This window comes from Octopus sinensis, linkage group LG9, assembly GCF_006345805.1.
Source record: "Octopus sinensis linkage group LG9, ASM634580v1, whole genome shotgun sequence".
NCBI lineage: Eukaryota > Metazoa > Mollusca > Cephalopoda > Octopoda > Octopodidae > Octopus > Octopus sinensis.
The window spans coordinates 81,602,456-81,626,565 of NC_043005.1; the positions used below are offsets into that span (position 1 = coordinate 81,602,456).

The 24,110-nt window shown below is 35.4% G+C and overlaps 1 protein-coding gene across 7 annotated transcripts in view; it reads right to left on the reverse strand.

Moving 5' to 3' along the window:
- Nucleotides 1-24,110, reverse strand: part of LOC115215706 (cys-loop ligand-gated ion channel-like) — a 538,804-nt gene that overhangs the window by 260,212 nt on the left and 254,482 nt on the right. For 5 of the 7 annotated variants that reach the window (XM_036506053.1, XM_036506051.1, XM_036506056.1 and 2 more), the window contains exon 3: nucleotides 16,105-16,146. The exons of the other annotated variants lie outside the window; for them this stretch is intronic. In XM_036506053.1, the coding sequence (XP_036361946.1) occupies nucleotides 16,105-16,146 (42 nt within the window). The remainder of the gene's footprint in view (nucleotides 1-16,104; nucleotides 16,147-24,110) is intronic. 7 annotated transcript variants of the gene reach the window in all.

Here is a 24,110-nt window from a genome sequence, read left to right on the forward strand (position 1 = left end):
CATTATAACAAAGAAATGCTACACTGGATTATAACAATGAAGTCTATCCTTGTAGCAATAGGACATAGATTAGTTCCATTACATTCCGAAAATTTCTCATTAAGATCTTATTTATTCAAAATCTAATTTTTCTACCTATTTCACAGCACTTGACTTATCTAATAACAAAGTCTCTTTGCTACTGGCTCCATCAAATTCTGAACCAAAAAGAGGTAAAAAAAAAAATTACACAAAAGACAAAAAGATTTCGATCGTCATAAAGAAAAGCGAGATAAAAATGCAGCACAATTTTCCTAAAATATATATAAATAAAACACATTCAAAGAATAGTAAACGAGATACGGAATGAAGAAGAAACAAACTTCTAGCGACTTACTAATGCCAAAGAGACACTGAGAAACTAATTTCTAAAGATTCGATTTCTCAAAGAACTATTACCTTTTCAGTGTTCTTCAGAATCCAATCGATTTTACGAAGTGTCTCTCAGTGTAACTGCCCTCTGACACATATGTGTATGTATATGTAGAGATATGTATGTACATTCCTTGCGACATATCCTATTTCTTCCCATATCCATTATATATATATATATATATATATATATACATCCATACATACAAACATGGTACGTAGTTACAAAACACACACACATACGCACAAACATGCACACACAAGGAGACAGAGGTGCATACATATATAAACACATGCTCACACACACACATAGAAAATACACAAACACGGACATGCAACCACATGTATATGCAGAATACATACATACATATATACATATGCATACACACACACACATGCATACACACATGCATACGTACTTGTATGCATGCATAGGCACACACACACACTATCCCACACACATGCGCACAAACAAACAAAAAGGAACGCAGTGTAAATAACGTCAGAGTCAAGACTATTGAAAAGGTTGCAAGACGCAACGAAAATTTAAGAAAATAAAAATAAGAAATAAGTGAAAATTTTACCGGTAAGTGCGTTACGTTATAAGGTACAAGAAGAAATTGACTCTCCCCAGACACAACAGAATATGCTTCAACACACGAACTCATATAAAGAATCTTGCAAACCAAATCCAAAAACGAAATATATATATATATATATATATATATATACACACATATGTACAGGTATACATTCTTACACACATATACATATACTTGTATATGCATATATAAACATGCACGTATTGATGTGTTTTGCATGCAAAATACATGATACGCTTGAATGTATATACACCTTATATTTAATGACATTTTTAAATGAAATCAAGCTGTATATGTTCGTTTCAAATATTGGCTTCAAATATTGGAATAAGGCCAGCCATTTCGGAGAAGGAGGATTCGTCAATTATATCGACCCCAATACTCAGCTGGTACTTACTTTATCTACACCAAAAGGATGAAAGGCAAAGTGGACTTCGGTGGAATTTGAACTCAGACCTTACAGACGGACGGAATGCCACTAAGTATTTTGTACGGTAGCGTTAACGTTTCTGCCACCTACGCCTTGCAAGAAGTATATATTAATATCGATGCATACATAATCTATATAAGTTTTCAGGACATGAATTGAGGTTTGTAATGGAGGCGGGAAGACAAATTATATATACCCATCAGACTAACATCAACAAATATAGAGAAAGCAGTACCTGGTAGGATTTTTAAATCCTTCGTCACGCTAATTAGAATCAATATCGAGGGAGATACTCACGAATTAAAGCGCGACCCTAAATATTGGGTTCAATGCCAGTAGGTTTGGCAAGAGGGGAAAGTCGATTATGTTGACCCCCGTGCTCAAGTGTTAGTTATTTTATCGACCCCGGAAAGATGAAAAGTAAATTCGACATTGGTGGAGTTTGAACACAGAACCTAAGGACATACAAAATGCCACCAAGCACTTTCACCGACATGCTAACGATCCCGCTAGCTCGCCGTCCTTTATTACATAGATATTCTTTTCTACTCTAGGCACAAGGTCCGACAATTTGGGGGAGGGGGCCGGTCGATTAGATCAATCCAAGTACGGAACCAGTACTTAATTTATCGACCCCGAAATGAGGAAACGCAAAGTCGACCTCAGCGGAATTTGAACTCAGAACATAAAAGACAGACGAAATACCTATTTCTTTACTACCCACAAGAGGCTAAACACAGAAGGGACAAACAAGGGCGTAACTGGTACTTATTTAATCGACCCCGAAAGGATGAAAGGCAAAGTCGACCTCGGCGGAGTTTGAACTCAGAACCTAACGGCAGACGAAATACCGCTAAGCATTTCACCTGGTGTGCTAACGTTTCTGCCAGCTCACCACCCTCTCATTACATAAATATTCATTTGTTTATTGCATCAGGCGGTTAAACATAGAGGGGGCAAACAAGGACAGACAAAGGGATTAAGTCGATTACATCGACCCCAGTGAGTAACTGGTGTTTATTTAATCGACGCCGAAACGATGAGAGGTAAAACCGACCTCGGCGTAAAAACATACGAAATACCTATTTCTTTACTACCCACAACAGAGAGAGGACAAACAAGGACAGACACACGGATTAAGTCAATTATATCGACCCCAGTGCGTAACTGGTACTTATTTAATCGACCACGAAAGGTTGAAAGGCAAAGTCGACCTCGGCGGAATTTGAACTCAGAACATTAGCGGCAGACGAAATACCTATTTCTTTACTACCCACAAGGGGCTACACACAGAGGGACAAGCAAGGACGGACAAACGGATTAAGTCGATTATATCGACCCCAGTGCGTAACTGGTACTTATTCAATCGGCCCCGAAAGGATGACAGACAAAGACGACCTCGGCGGAATTTGAACTCAGAACGTAGCGGCAGATGAAATACCGCTAAGCATTTCGCCCGGCGTGCTAACGTTTCTGCCAGCTCGCCGCTCTTTCATTACATAAGTATTGATAATACCATTCTCCACCTTTAGATTTTCGTTTCAAATCTTAAAACTAATAAATAATAGCAATAGAATATACAGAATATCGAATATGTAACATAATACGGAATATATAATACATTATAGAATATAGAAAACATAGATCCTAAGTTTGACGAGAAAATTTTTGCATCTTTGTCGTACAAAGTTTTCAAACGAAACATGGGATCGATATATCAGCGTTTTGGAACAATATAATGGATTCTGATATTAGGTACATGGAAGCCGGTGAGCTGGCAGAATCGTTAGCACGCTGGGTAGATTTCTTGGTGGCATTTCGTCTGTCTTTACATTCTGAGTTCAAATACCACCGAGGTCGACTTTGATTTTCACCCTTTTCAGAGATGGTGGGGAAAATGCTTCGGTCGATATAATCGACTTATACACTTCCTCGAAATTGCTGGCCTTCTGCCAAAATTTGAAAACTATATTAGGTACACGGGCAGCACTATTGAAGGTTTGGAATTAATGGATACAATGGAATCCACTTCGTAACTAATACCACATTTTATCGACAGCAAAATGATGAAAGGCAAATTCGACCTCAGCGAAATTAAAACTCCTCAGAATGTGAATCTTTGTGTGTGTCTGTCTCTCTCTTTATTTATATATATATATATTAAAGAGAGAGACAGACACAACACACACACACATACACACACACACACATATATATATATATAATATATATATATATATATATTCCCACCCAACTAATCCCCCCCATATATATATATATATATATATATATATTATATATATATATATATATATATATATAATATACTGTAAGAAGAATTTAAGATAAGTATTTATTTATCGGTTGCTTCTTGTTTGGGATTTCATGATGAATCTCCTTTTCTCAAAATATAAAATCTGTACACCACTTCAAGCAATCTACGCACACACGTACACACACACATAAGCGCACACACACACACACACACACACACACGCATAGACGTGTTTGTGTGTATGTAGAAAGAGAGAGTGTGTGAGAGAGAGATTGCGTGTCTACACGCATTCGAACGCATTGTCTCAGTTTTTATTTCTCTAACTCAAGCTACAGTCTACTAAGCTACGACGGTGTAATTCCTCTAAAGAACCATCGCACACCCTGTGTCTAGATATTTTTGTAATGCTGTGGTTCATAACGTTTCTACCATATTTATTAAAATCGTTTTGATGTGAAAACGACATATTGCAAGAACTGACTTAGCACTGAAATTAGTTTCTACAGAATTTTCTCATTTATTTCTACTAGTTTCTGATTTCAAAGACATTTAAATTTCACATTACCTTTTATTCAACAAATGCTTTTCCTATGTTCAACTATAATGTTCATATCGGTTCCAAAGGTTACATATTATCTATGAATACATTAGGCATGCTTTTATTTAGGAGACATGACTACGGTCACTTTTGTTCAAATCTGCTTGAGTAGTCATAAAGTGAATTCATTGCTAAACGGATGAAGATTATCAACATAAAGGTACTGCCCACTAGATATACGCAAAGATAATCCACACGACTGGATCTCATTTCCGCTTGAGTTGACTTTAAGGAAATGGAAAATAAATTTCCTTAATAAGAAAACGGTCTATTGCAGCAAAGTTTTCGTGTGGGAGTAAAGTAAATACACATTAGGAATCAACGTATGGCTTATCAAGTTTACATTTCTGATACTGTTTTCGGTAGCAAAGAAACGTACAAGTGTGTTTAACGCTGACAAGGCTGAGTGCTACAGTCACCAGAATACGGGATCAACGTAATGTCAGTTATACAACGCAAAACCCATTTGTTCTTAAATAGAATGTTGCGGCGCAATGGTGCGCCGGAAGTGCTACTTAAGTGAATCGCATATATTTTTCTGCCTCTAAATAGAATTTAAATTTAAGAAAATCCATACAATTACTCATGCGCCTACAGTCATAATATACGCTAGCATACAATATTGTATTTACGATTCCCGGACAGTGCTGTGTGCTGTGTTCTTGAGCAAGACACTTTATTTCCCGTTGTTCCAGTTCAGTCAGCTGTAGAAATTATTTACGACGTCACTGGTCCCAAGTTGTATTGGACTTTGTCTTTCCCTTGGATAACATCGGTGGCATAGAGAGGGGAGAATGTTATGAATGGGCGACAACAGGTTTTCCATATTGTACGATGGGATGGTGCCTTCCTCTCAGATCGCTCCTTCCAAGTCCAAGTTAATGGTTCGCGGTCCGACGTCTCCAGTGCGAGCAGTGGCGTGCCTCAAGGTTCAGTGCTTGGGCCCTTATTGTTCTTGGTCTTCATAAATGACTTGCCCGACGACCTCACGCAACACACCCTTCTATTTGCCGACGATGTCAAACTGGTCGCTCCTCGCGGTGATATAGAGGATCTTCGTCGATGCCTCCACCAAATTTGGAGATGGTCTAACGAATGGGACCTGTGTCTGAACGTGTCAAAGTGCTGTCATCTGCCTGTTGGCTCTCCTCCTGCAACTCAACTTGATTTCGAGCCGGGTCGGCTGCTGCTGGAGAGGACCGATCAGGTAAAGGACCTGGGTATCTTGGTGGATTCCTCCTTTTCGCCTTCGGCCCAGTGCGTCCATGCTGCCAACAAAGCACGCGGAGTTCTGTTCATGATTCGACGGTCATTCGGAATGCCCACAGCAGCCATATTCCTACCGCTCTATGTCACGCTGGTGAGACCCATATTGGAGTACGGGATTCAAGCCTCTTCTCCTTATATCCTCAAAGACATACAGCATCTCGAAAGAGTCCAGAACCTGGCTACCCGCAATGTTCTTGGTCTCAAAAAATTGTCTTATGAAGAAAGGCTTAAGACGCTCGACCTTTATTCTCTAGAAAAACGACGACGCCGTAGAGATCTCATTCTTGCTCACAACATCATAAGCGGAAAGTGTAACCTCTCGAAAGAGCTGTTCTTCGCTCCTGCTCCAGAGCGTCGGCTGCGGGGTCCTTCCGGAAAGCTCTATCTGCGACGATTTCATCTCAATCGAAGGAGAGGGGCTTTCTCCGTCCGGGTTGCGGATCCGTGGAATAAGCTGCCGGACTAGATGGGGAAGATGCCGACGACCGCTCGGTTCAAAGTCTCCCTTAACCTCAAGTGTCCTGAACTCTTTACATGAACACCACACTGTACATAACTCCATGTCCCCCTACATGGCCTTGCTTTTTGCTTTTTGAGCCAAAAAATTAACTAACTAACTAACTAACTTGCTCGGACTTGAGCCTCGGAGTGACACTTTGTACATGCAATCCCCTTGTCATTCGTGACCGAAAGGGGTCTTTAACCTTTACCCGAGCTTACGAATTTTTTTTTCTGAGGATTCGATTTTAAAGCATATTATGTGTTGAAATACCCATGCAAAATGTTAGTTTTGTTTTACTGCCCATATGAAGGGCGCCAGTGTAGCTTTACTTTCTCTGTAGTACCATATGGAGTCAAAACTATTTTAAAACACTACACTAGTAATTCAATACTGATTATAGTTAAGAAGAGGAAAGGACTTTTAAAAATTGTGGGATACGTTTCTATTATATTAACCAATTTATGAAACACCGAAATTAATTTATGCTTACTTAATTACAATACAATATGAGTGCTATACAATATTATTGCTACACAATATAGGAAAATAATGATTTTCTACAAATTCCATATAATATTCAATATATTATATAGTAGTGGGATTTTTAGAGTTATATCAACTCTGTTGAGGCAGACATCGATTAAGTGTGATTCAGCCTTGACCATCCTATGGTATGTTCTATCTAGAGTGCTCTGTTTTTCTCATGATTAATAATAAAGAAAAAAATTCCAGGATATGAAGAGGATATCGTGACTGAAAGATCATTCGTAGTTGTGACCAAATATTTAATTATTACGGTTTACAAACAAGTGAGATAACGAAGTTCTTAAATTTCAAATCGTAGAAAAGAATAAAATTGTTGTGTAATTAGTAACAAAAAAAAATGATTTTAATAATTGACTTGGTTGATTTCAGACGAAACGTTTATCAATAGGAGCCTTATACTTCCGAATATTACGGTTGCAAATTTTTCCAGAATTATTCTCACACTTAGTATCTAACATAGCTTTAAAATTTTGTTACTTAATCCGCAACAGGATGTCAGTGGTTTTAATATTTCTCTCGGTAATTTATAGAAGAAATGAAACTAAAATAAAAAGCAAATATTGAATGACTATTAGAAGCCTCTAAAGAAACATACAGAAGTAGCATTTGTTTGTATTCTCCACAACTTTGTTTTCAAAATTAAAAATTAAAAACATATATTTTTTAAAGTGATTAAATATTTCCAAATATGCTTTTAAAACCTGTCAGAAATAATTTTACTTGCAATCGTATTTTATTATTAAAAGGTCATTTATATCTTGACAAAGAATTCGAAAAATTTTCCGTGTAATTTAAATTCGGAAATATTTCAATTAGAATTTTGGAAGTACACAAAGAATTATCATTAATATTATTCCATTAATATGAATAACGACGAAGAATATTCCAGAATTTCTAATCTGATCTTATTTCAATTTTGTCATTCGCCTACACTATCCATCTTTCATATGAGACTTTTGCTCATTATCTTCGTTAGATCTGGACAAGCAGAAATTCTAATTATGTCAATGCTTAATAAATAACTTATACGCTCTCCTAAATTTCATACATGGCAGACTACGGCAATATTTTATGACTAATAAACACTTTGTTGAAGGTATAAGACAAGGTGGATGAGATGTTCGCTTCCTAACTCATTCGATGTCGATTACTTCAATGCAGATGCTCACGCGCGCGCACACACACAAAAACATACACACACACATTACTATTCATTTTTATTTCAAGCTATATATAATAGGCGCGTGAGTGGCTGCGTGGTAAGCATAGGCGCAGGAGTGGTTGTGTGTTCAGTAGCTTGCTTAGCAACCACATGGTTCCGGGTTCAGTCCTACTGCGTGACAAATTGGGCAAGTGTCTTCTGCTATAGCCTCGGGCCAACCAAAGTCTTGTGAGTGGATTTGGTAGACGGAAACTGAAAGAAGCCCGTCGTATATATGTATATGTATGTGCGTATATATGTTTGTGTGTCTGTTCCCCCAACATCGCCTGACAACCGACGCTTGTGTGTTTACGTCCCCGTAACTTAGCGGTTCGGCAAAAGAGACCGATAGAACAAATACTAGGCTTACAATGAATAAGTCTTTGGGTCAATTTTCTCGACTACAGGCGTAGCTCCAACAAGGCCACAGTCAAATGACTGAAAGAGTAAAATGTAAAAGAGTAAAGAGTATAAAAGCAAATTAGCATTAATCTGAAGTATTACTCTATATTTTTTAGTTGAGTGCATATTTAATAAATTTTTATAAGAAGGTTGGCTGCGAGCGCAAAGTTTCGACTTGCTAACTTTTGTCAGACTGTGAGCGTGTTAATATATGTATATATATATGTGTGCGTGTATGTGTACCTGTGAGTATGTGAATGTGTATTTATCTATCTATCTATCGTATATATATTCATATGCACAAGCACACACATGTATATAACATTTAAAGTCAACAAAGTTGAGTACATTTGGACTTAACACTGAGATGTGGAAACATCTGCGCTGCGCTGTCTCGGTAGAGAAATTCTTTTCAGATGCAATGTCTCGATGAAAAGAATTTCTCTTCGCATTCATCTGCGCAGCGAATGCCTTTCCTCGTTTCGGTGTACATGAAACCGTTATGTAAACAAATTTATTGTAATCACTACTGATTATCGTTTCCCAAATTCCTGTTTAACAAAGCCTTGAAGAAGCCAGAAAAGAATTATTATTTGCTGGTTGGCGTATATCCTACCAGCAACGGAAGAATTTTGTTGGCTGTGAAATGGATATAGTATTTACCAACTTCTTAGCCACGTAGCCAAGACTGCGTTGGTTATGTGACAACAGCCACATTTCTCATGTCCTTTGGTTATAAAAAAATATTATATTGTATTGGATATGTCATAGATAAAAGCAATCAACCAGAACACCATTCGAAGGCATTACACTCTAATTGCATATTGCATAAATTATTACTTTAGTTCTCAGAATATATTGGCTGTGATAATATAAGATACATTTGTACCATAACGTATCCTGATTGACTGACATTTGTCGGGAACAACATCTATGAGATTCGTATTCTGGAACAAATTTTTCCGGGTACAGTTCCATCCATCCCTGTACTGCTTCAGTGCTTATATAGTGATGAAAAAGTGAACAAAATGTCAACAGTTACGTCATAGCCTGTGTGTGTAACTTTGTTGCAATGTGTAACTGGGATCAAAGATCTTGTGCTTCTGGGTTTTTATAAAAACGTGTCACATCACTTGCAAAAATCTCTGCCAACACAAGGCGTCTTTGATGGGGAAATTATTCTCCTAACAGTTTGGTATCAGGTAGGAAGCTAAACGAAATTCTGGTTCACTATGACATCCCTGCATTTAAATATTTATTTTATCTAATGAAATAGTAATTCTCTAGGAGAAAGTCAAGAAGGTTACAATTCTTCGTGTGGCATATCCACGAAGGAAAGGCTCACTATATTTAGTTATAAAGAATACTTCTGTTTGATGTAAGTCTATAGCGAATAACACAGGGCAAAAGTTATTCAGTAGAGCTGTATCGGATTATGCGAGTTGGATTAGATTTCCCGATGAAGTATTGCACATCACACTACTTATATTACTGATATAGACATGCATAAACGACACCGCGTCCTATATTTTCCTATCGTAAAATATTTTTAGTTGTTGACTTGCTATATGTACAAAACAAAATCACATCTTAGCTTACACATATTCTCTCCCTTTTTATTCGCTTATGCAATACTATTTACAACAACAACACCGACAACAATATAAAAGCAAGCCGCATACCAGCAGCGATAGAATAAAATATCAGTTATAAAGTATCAAAAGAAATAATCAATCCAAATATATGAAAATACAAAACCAACAAAGAATGATTTTCCCTTTGATAACATTTCCCAGTTATCTTTAAACAAACCTATATGTTATTGTGTTTTCTGCCAAGCAAGTTTATTGATTTAGCTAATCGATAAAAACTAAAACAAAAATAATCAATACAATTTCTAAGAACTTTTATACCATTTCATCTAGAAGATCACAGGTAATGTAACAATAGTTATCAAATATGATTTTAGCAAATAATTGATTTGAGATCAACTTGAAAACAATATAGTTCAGTTGATTTTTGGTTAAATATAAATGAATTTAATGGACTAAAATTAACTTGAGATTATCGACGACTACTATATTACTTCCATTGATGTTATTGTTGTTGAGGAGTCCTAGTGACTTCTCATCGATATGACATCAAAATAACCAATCAAATTCTTCCTATAAAATCACTGATCTTGAATTCCGGATCTTTTCGGTTTGAACGGCAGTTTTTAGCATAATTTCTAGGTAACTAAAAAATGTTAAACTTCTTATACTGGTAGAATGTGTTTATAAAACGTCTTTTTCTCTTGGCTTTATTGAGAAAATTCTATAGTTTGTAAGATATTTGTTGTTTTTTTCTTCAATTTCTGCAATTTCAACCAATCAATGACGTCCATTGAGGTAAACAACCTTCTGTGCCGTATGAATATGTCCCTCGTTTAAGAAACAAATTGGGTTTATTACATTTGTGAAGGGAAAAGTTACCCTTCCCCCACCCCTAACCGTAAAACAGATTGAAATGCAATAGATCGATACTAGGGTCATAATTATGGGTGACAATTTCATATGCTACCGCTAGAAAAAACTGCCGTTCAAACCGAAAAGATCCCCACTGACTTCTCATCGATAGGGCATATGACATCAAAGTAACCAATCAAATTCTTCCTGTAAAATCACCGATCTTGAATTCCTAACTAGCAATAGATTTGTAAGTTTGAGGTTTAGCTTATTGTCAATTTTAAACGTACCCTCTTCCGAGCAAGTTATCTAGTCATGACGATAATGTATCTTTTCGTCCTGCTTTGTTTATCTGTAATCACGTTAACCAAAGATTCATTACATGTTCAAAGCGTTGCAGGTAAAATTGAAGTATTTTTGCAAATTTATCTCTTCACGCGCTCAAGTAACTTCCCCGCTTACTCAAATACAAATATGTCAAATATTCTTGCGCACATGGAATTATTCCCTTATCAATGCTTTGGAAATTATTGGGAAATTTATACACAATTGAAAAGGTTAAGAATTTGAAAATGTGTTCATTGTCTCTCAAAGTAAGGCAAGAAATTTTAGGGTTAGTGGAATAATCCATTAAGTATACCCCAGTAATTAATTATTGTTGTTGTTTGTTCCTTCTCGAGCCACACCTGGCTCATAAGGGCCGGTTTCCTGATTTCCTTGGCGTATACGTTCCCCACCTGGACGGGACGTCGGTCCATCGCAGGTGAGCGGCAATATGCTGGAGGAAAGAGTGAGAGGAAGTTGTAGCGAGAGAGTGGCCATTACCTTCTGTCGGATCCGCGTGGAGCTTAGGTGTTACGTTCATAAACACACACATCGCCTGGTCTCAGATTCGAACCCACGATCCCTCGACCGCGAGTCCACTGCTCTAACTAGTAAGTCATGTGCCTCCATCAGTAATTAATTAATACTTATTTTTTCCGACCTCAAAACGATGAAAGGCAAAGTCAGCCTGAGTGAGATCTGGACACATAACGAAAAGAGCCGAAGAAATATCGCTAAGAATTTTGCCCAACATTTCTCTCAGCTTTCCACCTTCTCAAGTAAATAGAATATTAGTTATTGAGCAAATGCTAAGACTAATTGTAATTTGACATTTGAATGTTCTCAGATGACCGTATTAGATTTATTCTGGTGATGCTTCTTTATATGCTAAATGATCTAATCATTTCAAAACGGTATAGAATATTGGAGTCTTCCGAGTAAGCTCGAAGTAAGCAAGATCATTTTACACTAAGTTATCGCTAGCATTTTTTGTGGTTAATATTTCTGGTAAGGCGGTAAGCTGGCAGATACGTTAGCACCCCGAGCTAAATGCGTAGCCATATTTCGTCTGTCGTTACGTTCTGATTTCAAATTTGCTTTTCATCCTTTCGGGGTCGATTAAAGTCGGCATAATCGACTTAATCCGTTTGTCTCTCCTTGTTTGTCCTCTCTGTGTTTAGCCCCTTGTGGGTAGTAAAGAAATAGGTATTGCGTCTGCCCTTACGTTCTGCGTTCAAATTCCGCCGAGGTCGACTTTGCCTTTCATCCTTTCGGGGTCGATAAATTAAGTACCAGTTATGCTCATGGGTCGATGTAATCAAGTTAATCTCTTTGTTTGTCCCCTCTATGTTTAGCCCCATGTGGGCAATAAAGAAATAAGAATCCACATCAATACCGTCGAGGTCGACTTTGCCTTTCATCCGTTCGGGGTTAATAAATTAAGGACCAGTTACGCACTGGGGTCGATATAATCAACTTAATCCGTTTGCCTGTCCTTGTTTGTCCTCTCTGTGTTTAGCCGCTTGTGGGTAGTAAAGAAATAGGTATTTCGTCTGCCCTACGTTCTGCGTTCAAATTCCGCCGAGGTCGACTTTGCCTTTCATCCTTCGGGGTCGATAAATTAAGTACCAGTTATGCTCATGGGTCGATGTAATCAAGTTAATCTCTTTGTTTGTCCCCTCTATGTTTAGCCCCATGTGGGCAATAAAGAAATAAGAATCCACATCAATACCGTCGAGGTCGACTTTGCCTTTCATCCGTTCGGGGTTAATAAATTAAGGACCAGTTACGCACTGGGGTCGATATAATCAACTTAATCCGTTTGCCTGTCCTTGTTTGTCCTCTCTGTGTTTAGCCGCTTGTGGGTAGTAAAGAAATAGGTATTTCGTCTGCCGTTACGTTCTTAGTTAAAATTCCGCGGAGGGCGACTTTGCCTTTCATCTTTTCGTGGTCGATAAATTAATTACCAGTTACGCACTGGGGTCGATGTAATTGACTTAATCCCTTTATCTGTCTTTGATTGTCCCCTCCATGTTTAGCCCCTTGTAGGGCGGTGGGCTGGCGGAATCGTTAGCACGTTTGGGAAAATGACAAGTGGCATTTCTTCCGTCTTTCCGTCTTTGAGTTCAAATTCTGCCATGGTCAACATTGCTTTGCATAATTTCGAAGTTGATAAAATAAGATCCACTTGAGCACTGGGGTCAATATAATCGATATACACCTCCCCAGAAATTTCAGGCTTTGGGCCAACATTTGAAACTAATATTCCTGGTAAGGTATGGAGCTGGCAGAATCGTTAGCAAAATTCTTAGCGGCATTTCGTCTGTCTCTGAGTTCAAAATCCGCCAAGACCAAATTTGCCTTTCATCATTTCGCCCCCTTTGAGTTCAAATTCCGTTTTGAGTTCTGAGCTCAAATTCTGCCGAGGTCTACTTTGCCTTTCATGCTTTCGGGATTGATGAGATAAACAGCACTGGAGCACTGGGGTCGATGTTATCGACTTAACTCCTGCCCAAAAGTTGCTGACATCGTGTCAAAATTTGAAGACATGTTAAACAAAAAGATCAACTTTATTTACAGTGTAAGTTCTAACACGAGAGAGAATTGCTAGCTATTTCAATCAGGTCCACAGACAGTACGAATATAATACTGGTTAACTTTGGAGATGCTAATAACTGAAATATGTTGAGATATGGTATGCCTTCATCACTGGCTGTCAAGCAATTTCTTTACTTCCAAGTAACTTTCTACTATAGGCATAAGGCCTGAAATTTTGGGGGAGAGGATAAGTCGATTACATCGACCCCAGTGCTCAGCTGTCACTGAGGTCAGTTTATCGACCCGCAATGGATGAAAGGTAAAGTCAACCACGGTGAGATTTGAAATCAGAACGTAAAGATGAACGAAATGCCGTTAAGCATTTTGCCCATCGTGCTAACAACAATTGTGCCAGCTCACTGCCTTAAAAATAATTTTAATCATACTTTCTACTACAGGAACAATACCTGAAATTTGGTGGAGGGTGATAGTCATGGACATCGGCCCCAGTACTCAGTTGGTATTTAATTTATCGACCCCCCAAAAGATGAAAGACAAAGCTGAGCTCGGCCGAATTTGAACTCAGAACGTAGCGGCAGACGAAATACCTAAGCATTTTGCCCGGCGTGCTGACGTTTCTGCCAGCACGGTGCCTTGAAGATATCTTTAATACTGATAAAACAACTGGGTTTTGAGCACAATAGAAAGATACCCCGATCAAGGAAATACTGTTGTGCAATAGATAAGCGCAGTGGAAATGAAGCTGAAATCTTTTATCCATTTAAATTGACATGGACGTTAACTGATCTTCAAAAATTTTGACACCTTTAAAATCAATTTTTCCGCCATTATATTACAGACAAAATTTAATTTACAGAGCTATTAATTATAGATCTGGGAAATGTAAAATTCTGAAACTTCAATTGTTGGTTTCTTAACTATTTAGAAGCAGATTATATTGTTGTTGTTATTTTAATCGATAATATTCGTTTTTAGTAAAGATCTATATTGATTGAAAACTGTAAGAGAGAACATTAATGAAATACGTTGCATATATTGAAAATATTATATGCTGTATAACAGTAGCATGAAGAAAAATATTCAAGTAAACATTTAAAAAGTTAAACAAGTATAGAAGCATATAATAACGAGCAGGCATATCTACACGCACGTACACACACACAAACACACATACGCGTTTCTATCCCGACGGGGTAGAAATATGGAAAAAAGTAGTTGGAAAGTCACTAGGATTCTAGTAGATGGTGTATTTTAAAGGCTTAACCGGTTTCACAGATTTTTCAGACTGTGAAAACAGCCAAACCGTTGAAAACAAACCTTCTAAACGACTCTCAATACAATTTCAACTTTTTTTCTACGTATCTACTCACGTGGAATAAAATAACGTTCGTATTATACATACATACATACATACATACATATATATATATAATGGCTGCCCCTTCGTTATCGAGTATGGCCATTGCACGAAGCTTAACTGTTATTGGTGCTGAGATCGAATGTGACTTTTATTTGCTTTTTAAGGCTACAGCCAGCCATTCAGTTGAGACTCACAGCACTATCAACAATCATGAACAATGTTGCTATCGTGCAATGCCTGTGCAAGAAGATTTTTTTTTAAAGTGAGGAAAGGCTGTGCACTGAGTCAATCCCACTCACTAAGCAACAGCAGCCATAATCCGAAAAGAAGAACAAGTCAACATCATCGGTAACCACTGAGCCGCAGGTTTTATGTTGGAGTTATCCCAGTTACCTGATTTACCTTCTCCTAGAAGGATGCCCTAACAAAGGCTAGGAGTCCTTCACTCCCAATGGTTTAACCGCGCGATCGGGTATTCAGTCCGATTATTTCTATATCCCCGCGCATGATTCAGCCTTAAGCCTTAAAAGAAAAAATACACATTTATTGGATGGCCGTTGACTCTCAAGAGTTCCTCCGCCCTTTGACGGATTTTGTTTTTCATGCCGCAGGGTGTCCAATAAACACCCTCCTCACCAAGCAAGCTTGGTGGGGTTGCCGGCTTAGAAGCCGACGGCCCGACATTGCAACAGCTTGTACTGGGTTACATGTTACCAGTAGCACACGAAAGTGACCTGACATATATATATATATATATATATATATATATATATATATATATATATTACATATATATGTGTGTGTGTGTGGCATACATATATGTATATTATTTGTCCTCAACATGAGGACAAATATCCATAAAATGTAAATAATGCAAATAATGTACATAATTCCTCATCTCGTAAATATAGAACTATGTAAGTTAATACGTCTACTTGCTGACAATGTTCTCAAAAAGTATGACTTTGCTTCAATACTGAGCTCTCATTTCAAATTCCGACCAGATTATCTCTTCCTTAATCTTTACTGCATTGAGAATTAAAGTACCTATCCGAAATCGAAACGACTTGCAAATCTGTCACCTAATTTATCATTACTATCTAATCCTCGGCTGTTTTTAACAGAGCTCAGTCATTTACAAGAGACAAGTGAGAAGTTTGAGCATAATTTCCACCCACCTCTCTTGTGCATAGATGTTCTTCACCGGTCTTCCCGCCCAACTAAACGTTAAAAAGAAAGAAAATGAATGGTTTTATTGACTTGAAGACTATGATATCGTTACAGTTTCGTCTCTTAAATAACAGAAGAGAAGTTTAAAAATGTCATAAAATATTGCTTATATGGAGAATAGGGTTGAAGAAAAGTATAACTGATAATAGACAAGGAATGTACGAGTAGGGGAACTCTTGGGAGAGTCAAACAAAAGAGATGTGGAAAAAAAACGGAAAAAATACAATAATATATTTTAAAATAACTGTTGATGAAAGAAATATCAGATATTTCTTTCAGTGGTTTAGAAACATAATATAATTTCATAGATATTCTGTATAGAAAGGAAAACAAGACACTTTATACACACACACACACACACACATATGCACAACAAACACATTCTCTATTTCTCACATATATATGTCTGCGTGTCCATGTGTGTCAAATGCTTTAAAAATGTCGAAAATAGAAAAAAAATTCTTCACACATCTAATGATATCATTATAACTTAGAACAGCTCTTGAGTGTTCGATACCTTGCGTTTGAGACCGATTTTAATGCCATTGAAGTAAGGACTGTCTTTATTTTATACTTTCACTACATTTTTTGCATAAATCATGTAAGTATTGTTACACTATCACTTCCATCGTCGAGGGATAAATCTGAGATAAAAAGCTCTGAATATTTAAAGATAATGATTTCCTTCAGAAACAACAGAATTTAATTTCACCGAAAAACAATCCGCTTTCAAGCAAAACACGTATGCATCACTATTAACTATACAGTGCTGTTCGTCACTGCCCCTTCTGAGTTTATTCCTTGTCTTACATACAAAACACTGCGAACGCTAAGAACTGTCATCAACTGTTTGTTAAATAACAAACTTTATATAAAACTCTTGCTCCCACCAACCTCTCCGATTATCACAAGAATATTAACATACCATTAACGATCTGAGAATTTCTTTTATCATAACATTTTATGAATATTTCACATCTTTTATCACAAATTCTTTTTATATGTCTGTGTTTGATCGTCTTTCTCTACATATTTCTAGAAAGCGAAGTAAATATATTCAAAGAGTAAATAACCTCCATCTTCTCTCTCTCCTTCTTTCTAAAGTGCCATCTCTTTACTAAAGACTCGCTTGATTTTTCCGTTCATATTTTGGTGGAGGCATGACTATCTAGTTAAGAAGATCACTTTCTAATCGCCTGGTTTCGTGTTCAATCCCACTACATGATACCTTGCTAAAGTGCCTTCTACTAACGCTTCGAGCCGATTAAGGTCCTATTTGAGAATTCGACATACTGGAGGTTTATACAAGACCGTTGTATATATATATATATATATATATATATAAAGAAGATCTTGAAGCATTGTAGTCCAGTAGATCAACAAATGAAATGAGCAAAGCTTCTAACAATGCAGGGATGAGAGGTGAAATACTTTCATATATTTTGGGTGCAAAAGCTCAGCTTCATTTTGGTATCCCTACGTAGACCCGCATATAACTCAAAGCACCGGGATCGGTTTCTTCAACTAAACCCCTTCAAGTCAGTACCACAAAACAGCCGCAGTCTAATGGTTGAAACAAGTAATGGACAAAAGATAACTGTATTTTTATTATTCAATGGTTAGATTTCCCTCTCAACAATAACAAATTTCAAAGTTTTAAACGTTCCCCTATACAAATCATTACAAAACTGGTTGCGCAAATATTTCCCCTTCATCAAGTTCCGTCTGAGGCATTTACTTTTCTAATTCTCTGCCCTCAACTTTTCATTCCTGTTTATTAAGTGATTCTAGTTCCATGTCTCTCATCTTTTTCTAATAAATCGAGAGGAAAATGTATTATAAATATACAGGTACATTATCCGTATTTGTCTACATTATACATATACAAGCCACAAGCAACTCTGAGTTTTCTAACTAGCTGATTTATGATTATATATTATTTAACAAAGTATTCTAAATGATGTTATCTCTTGCTTTATCTACTTTGAGTCTCACAGCTGGAAAAATTATTTTGTATCTCTTGAAGATTAAAATAAATAAAATCTTTCAACGAAAGCAACATGGTTTTATCGCCGGTAAAAACAAAGTGTCTAAACGGAGAGGAAAACGGCATTCTTTTGTAAAATCATTAATAAACATGACAAATATACAGAAGGTTTGACTTCAAGTCGCTCAGGCATTATTAGAGAGTTTTTTGTTTCTCTTCTGAGGGATTTTTATCTAATATTCTACATGTAGAATTTATAATTTATCTAATAGAGTTTCATATTTAAAACGGCCCACTTACATCTTTCGAAGACTCTAACAAGAATATAAACATTTCTTATGATTAAGCCATATATATATATATACATGTGTGTGTCTGTATATATACATACATATATATATATAATATATATATATATGATGGACTCTTCCACCGAAGTCGACGTATGAAGGTTCAGCTTTTTGCTGAATAACCTGCGTAAATGATCTGTTTCTAGTAATCAAATGTTCGCGCCGGACGTTAAATCATTCTCTCCAGCAAATCGATGTTCCCTGAGCAGGTGTACAGTGTACCACATGTTACATGTCGAAGTGTTCGCAGAGCAACGTGAGGTGAATTGTTCTGCACAAGAACACAACGAACCACCCAGACTAGTAATTGAAATCATGATCTCGCGACTACTAGTCTCGAAAATAACAAACTTCAACATATACATACATACACGCATACATACATACATACATAATATATATGTGTATATATATATATATTTATATTTGTGTATGTATATATTCTTTTATTCGTTTGCTCATTCCAGTCATTTGGCTGCAGCCATGCTGGAGCACTGCCTTAAAGAGTGTTAGTCGAAGAAATAGACTTCAGGACTCTGTAAGACTAGTACTTATTCTGTCGGTGTCTTTTGCTGAACCTCTAGGTTACGGCGACACTAACACACCAGAATCGATTGTCTAGGGGTTGTGAAGAGGGAGACAAACACAGACACACACATACACAAATATATAGATATATAGATATACAACGGGCTTATTCTAGTTTCAGTCTTACAGATCTACTCACATTGCTTCGGTCGGCCCGAGGCTATATTAGAAGATAGTTGCCCAATGTGCCACGCCGTGGGACTGAACCCAGAACGATGTTGTTGGGAAGCAAGCGTCTTACCGCACAGCTATGCCTGCGCCTATATATGTATATATATCTGTACACCACTTCAAACACACACACACACTCTCTTTCTCTCACTCTCTTTATCTTTCTATATATACATGTGCACGAATAATAATACATAAATAAACATTCGATATATAAACATTTTAAATATTTACATCATATATACATATGTACACACACTCATACAAACACATATATGCATTATATATATATTTACATGTATGTACATATCTCTGCACACATATGAGTGTGTGTGCTTCTGTGTGTGCGTGTATATATATATATATTTATATATATATGAATATATGAATAAAATTATGACATACGTACATACACACGCAGATATATACATAGATATATACACGTGTGTGTGTTTTCACCGTTTGTACGTGTCTCTCTATAGATACGAATTCACATCTTGTTTTCATGTTAATCTTTATCTTATGTAATTTCTTCCATTAAACCAATATTTTTTGGCCCATATCACTGACATCATGTGAATGCTGACGCAAACATCAAAAACACATTTCTGAATAGAAATTCATGCCGTGAATTGAATCGATCATTATTATATACATACAGCTTCCTGCACTATATTATATGCATTATATACATAAAGCTTCCTGCACTAAAATAATTTATCAGAAAACAAATAATTATGCAAGTGACTGCTTATATGATTGTGTTCCATAATGTATTCTGTGTTAGTATGTGGCTTTGATTTTGAACTTGTTTAGAATCCTAGTTTTTGATAGTTACTTTTCACACTTGTATAATGCTTTCAGAAAGGTATAAAAAATATCGGCCGTGTATATTTCTAGTCGCTATCGATACATATCGTGATAACAAAGAAAATCGCGATAGGGAAGACTTTTTTGTATAGAAATTGTATTTTCAGTGACGTCTCGAATGACACACACACGCACAGAAACAATAACACATACACACAAATATATATTTATAATGAATATACATATTAAAATATGTATATAATTATAAAGCGTTATGTATATGTAATTGTATATATATATACATACATACATAATATATATATATATATATATATATATATTATATATACAAGATAAGAAAATGGAGAAATACATATAAATCAAATATCAATTACCAGATAATACTCAATCACTTTATTAAACCACCACATAAGAAACTGTAGGGTTAAATATAAAAAGCAGAACAAATCAGTGTACATAAAGGAATGTACATAAAAAAGTGTACATAAAAGAGTAATGTTGTATAATAATTAGAATATATATAAAAAAGAATATAAATACAAGTAAATATAAATATAAGTATAAATTAGATCTTACAGCTGTTTCGGCCATGTCGATAATTATGTCCCATTTTACCAATATTATGACCAACCATAAAGGGCTATATTGGTAAAATGAGACATAATTATCGACATGGCCGAAACAGCTGTAAGATCTAAGTTATACTTATATTTATATTTACTTGTATTTATATTCTTTTTTATATATATTCTAATTATTATACAACATTACTCTTTTATGTACACTGATTTGTTTTGCTTTTTATATTTAACCCTACAGTGTCTTATGTGGTGGTTTAATAAAGTATGTGATTGAGTATTATCTGGTAATTGATATTTGATTTAGATTATTTCTCCATTTTCTTATCTTGTATTAGTAATTTGTGGTAAATCATTTTACCTCTGCCCATATAATACAGTAAATGAATTGATTGCATCGCAATCATTAACATTTATGTATTAACATTGTTGGGTACTTCACTAGCAGTATATTGGATATACGTTATCCCATAGAGGGTTGCATTTACAACCCCTATCTCAATTTGTATATATATATATATATATATATATATATATACTCTTTTACTCTTTTACATGTTTCAGTCATTTGACTATGGCCTTGCTGGAGCACCGCCTTTAGTCGAGCAAATCGCCCGCAGGACTTATTCTTTGGGGGGGGGGGGCAAACACAGACACACAAACATACATACACACACACACATATATATATATAAATATGTATATATATATATATATATATATATATATATATACATATATATATATACACACATATATATACACACATATATACATATAGACACATATATACACACACACATATATATATACATATATACACACACACACACATATATATATAAACATATATATACACACACACACACACACATATATATATATATAGATATACATATATAAGCTCACTCCCGCCATCAGATCGACATTACCTGTACAGGTGCAACGGGTGACAGATGTCAGATGCCAAAATGATCGCAGAGCAACGAGAAATGAAGTTCTTTGCTCAAAAACCCAACGCACCGCACGGCTTGGGAAATCGAACCGATGATCTCGCAATCGTGAGTGCAACACCTTAAACACTGCGCCAATCGCCTTCTCCATTTATAATTTTTTCAAACTGTCTTGTCCGCCTACATCTTTGTATATAAAAGTGAAGTTCTGTGTCTGTCTACTCCGATTTAGATTCCTGACTACTCCCACATTTTGCGGTGCAGTTTAACCAAAACCGAGTATCGTATTGTCGTGATTCATATGAAGCCCTTCTGGGTATTAGCGCGCGTCTACGATGAGTCTACGATTTTAAAAATAATTTACCATTATTTTTTTTCATTTTAATGCAGATTTTTTTTTAATATAAGGGAAGTAACTCTCTAAAAATGTCTACGATGAGTCAACGATTTAAAAAAAAAATTACTATAATTTTTTTCCCATTTTTAATGCATTTTTTGCTATCTTTTGGCTATAACTCTCTAAAAATGCTTTATAGTTATTTCCCTTACAAACCCGAGCAACGCCGGGCGATACTGTTCGTCTATAAATAAGACTGTATATTTCGTGCTTTGGCAATTTGACATCTCTGTTCAGCAGATAAGGCCATTGCTTAGAGTGTCTCCTCTTTGTGTGTAATTTATTCACACGTATATGTTATAAAACTATTTATGATCTACGAAGATTTTTCACGCATGCTGGCCACTGGTATAAATTTATTATTTTTAATAAGTTTATATACATATATTTAGATATTTTAATTCCTGAGTCAGATATTCCCTGCTGCTTTATTCTGGCTTGGCACGTTTGGATGAGGACATTTGAATTGAATTCAGGATATAAAACGATAACACTTGATATACACGTGTGCCCTTTGGTATATGGTATGTATTTGAGTTTTATAACTTGACGCCCCAGTAGTTTCTACTAATGATCTACACATAAGTAATTTATTTAATTACTAATGGTGAAACTTCGGGGTATAGAAATGACTGGTCTTTTTAATTTTTTCAAATTGTTTTGCGCATCTACATACGTGCTGTAAATAAGAATGTATTCCTCGTGGTTTGGGGATTTGACATATCTTTTTAGCATGTAAAGAAACCACTACTTCTCTTTGTTCTTCTCTCTGTGTGTAATCTATACACACGTATATACACATGTATAATAATTTTTACCCTTTATATATTTATACTTAAATACATACGTAAAAATGTACACTTGCATATCTATATACACATACATTATATATATATATACATACACACACACATATATATACACACGCACACACATATATATACACTCACATATATACACATACACACACACAGAGACACAGACACACACACACACATACACACATATATATATATATATATATATATATGTATATATATATATATATATATATATACATATACATCTGTATGTGTGTGTGTGTGTGTGTGCGATTGTCTGTGATGTGTGTCATTGTTTATTGTGCAGCACTTAGGGAATTTCCGACTTGACTTCTCAATTATTCAGTAATCTGAACTACCTTCACTTGCTCTAGGAATCGGATTGAATCAAATATTAACTTTACCTCGAGCAGATGAAATGTGATACTGTTATGACAAGGCTAAATGACAGATATGATACATGCCGTTGTTTGCTGTATAGGTTCTTGGGTACTAAATGCCACACGCAAAGGTCTGTTCGATGCCTACTCGTAGTGATTGACAAGGGCAATTGAGGCCATGTAGCGGTATCGGTCTTGAGATATCGTGGCTGCGAACGAAAGAACATATCTCACCAGCCATATTGCATATATATATATATATATGCATGCATACATATATATATATATCTATATTATATATATTCATATCTATATATGCATGCATACATATATATATATATCTATATATATATATATTCATATCTATATATATATATTCATATATATATATATATATTATATAAATTAAATATATATATATATATATATATGCATGCATACATATATATATATATATATGCATGCATACATATATATATATATATGCATGCATACAATATATATATAGCATGCATACATTATATATATATATTCACATATATATTATATAAATTAAATATATATATATATGCATGCATACACATATATATATATATGCATGCATACATATATATATATATATATTCATATATATATTATATAAATTAAATATATATATATATTATGCATGCATATATATATATATATATATATATATATGCATGCATTACATATATATATATATATGCATACAGATATATATATATATTCATATCTATATAATATATATATATGAATATCTATATATATATATATATTAATATCTATATATATATATATTCATATATATATTATATAAATTAAATATATATATATGCATGCATACATATATATATATGCATGCATACATATATATATA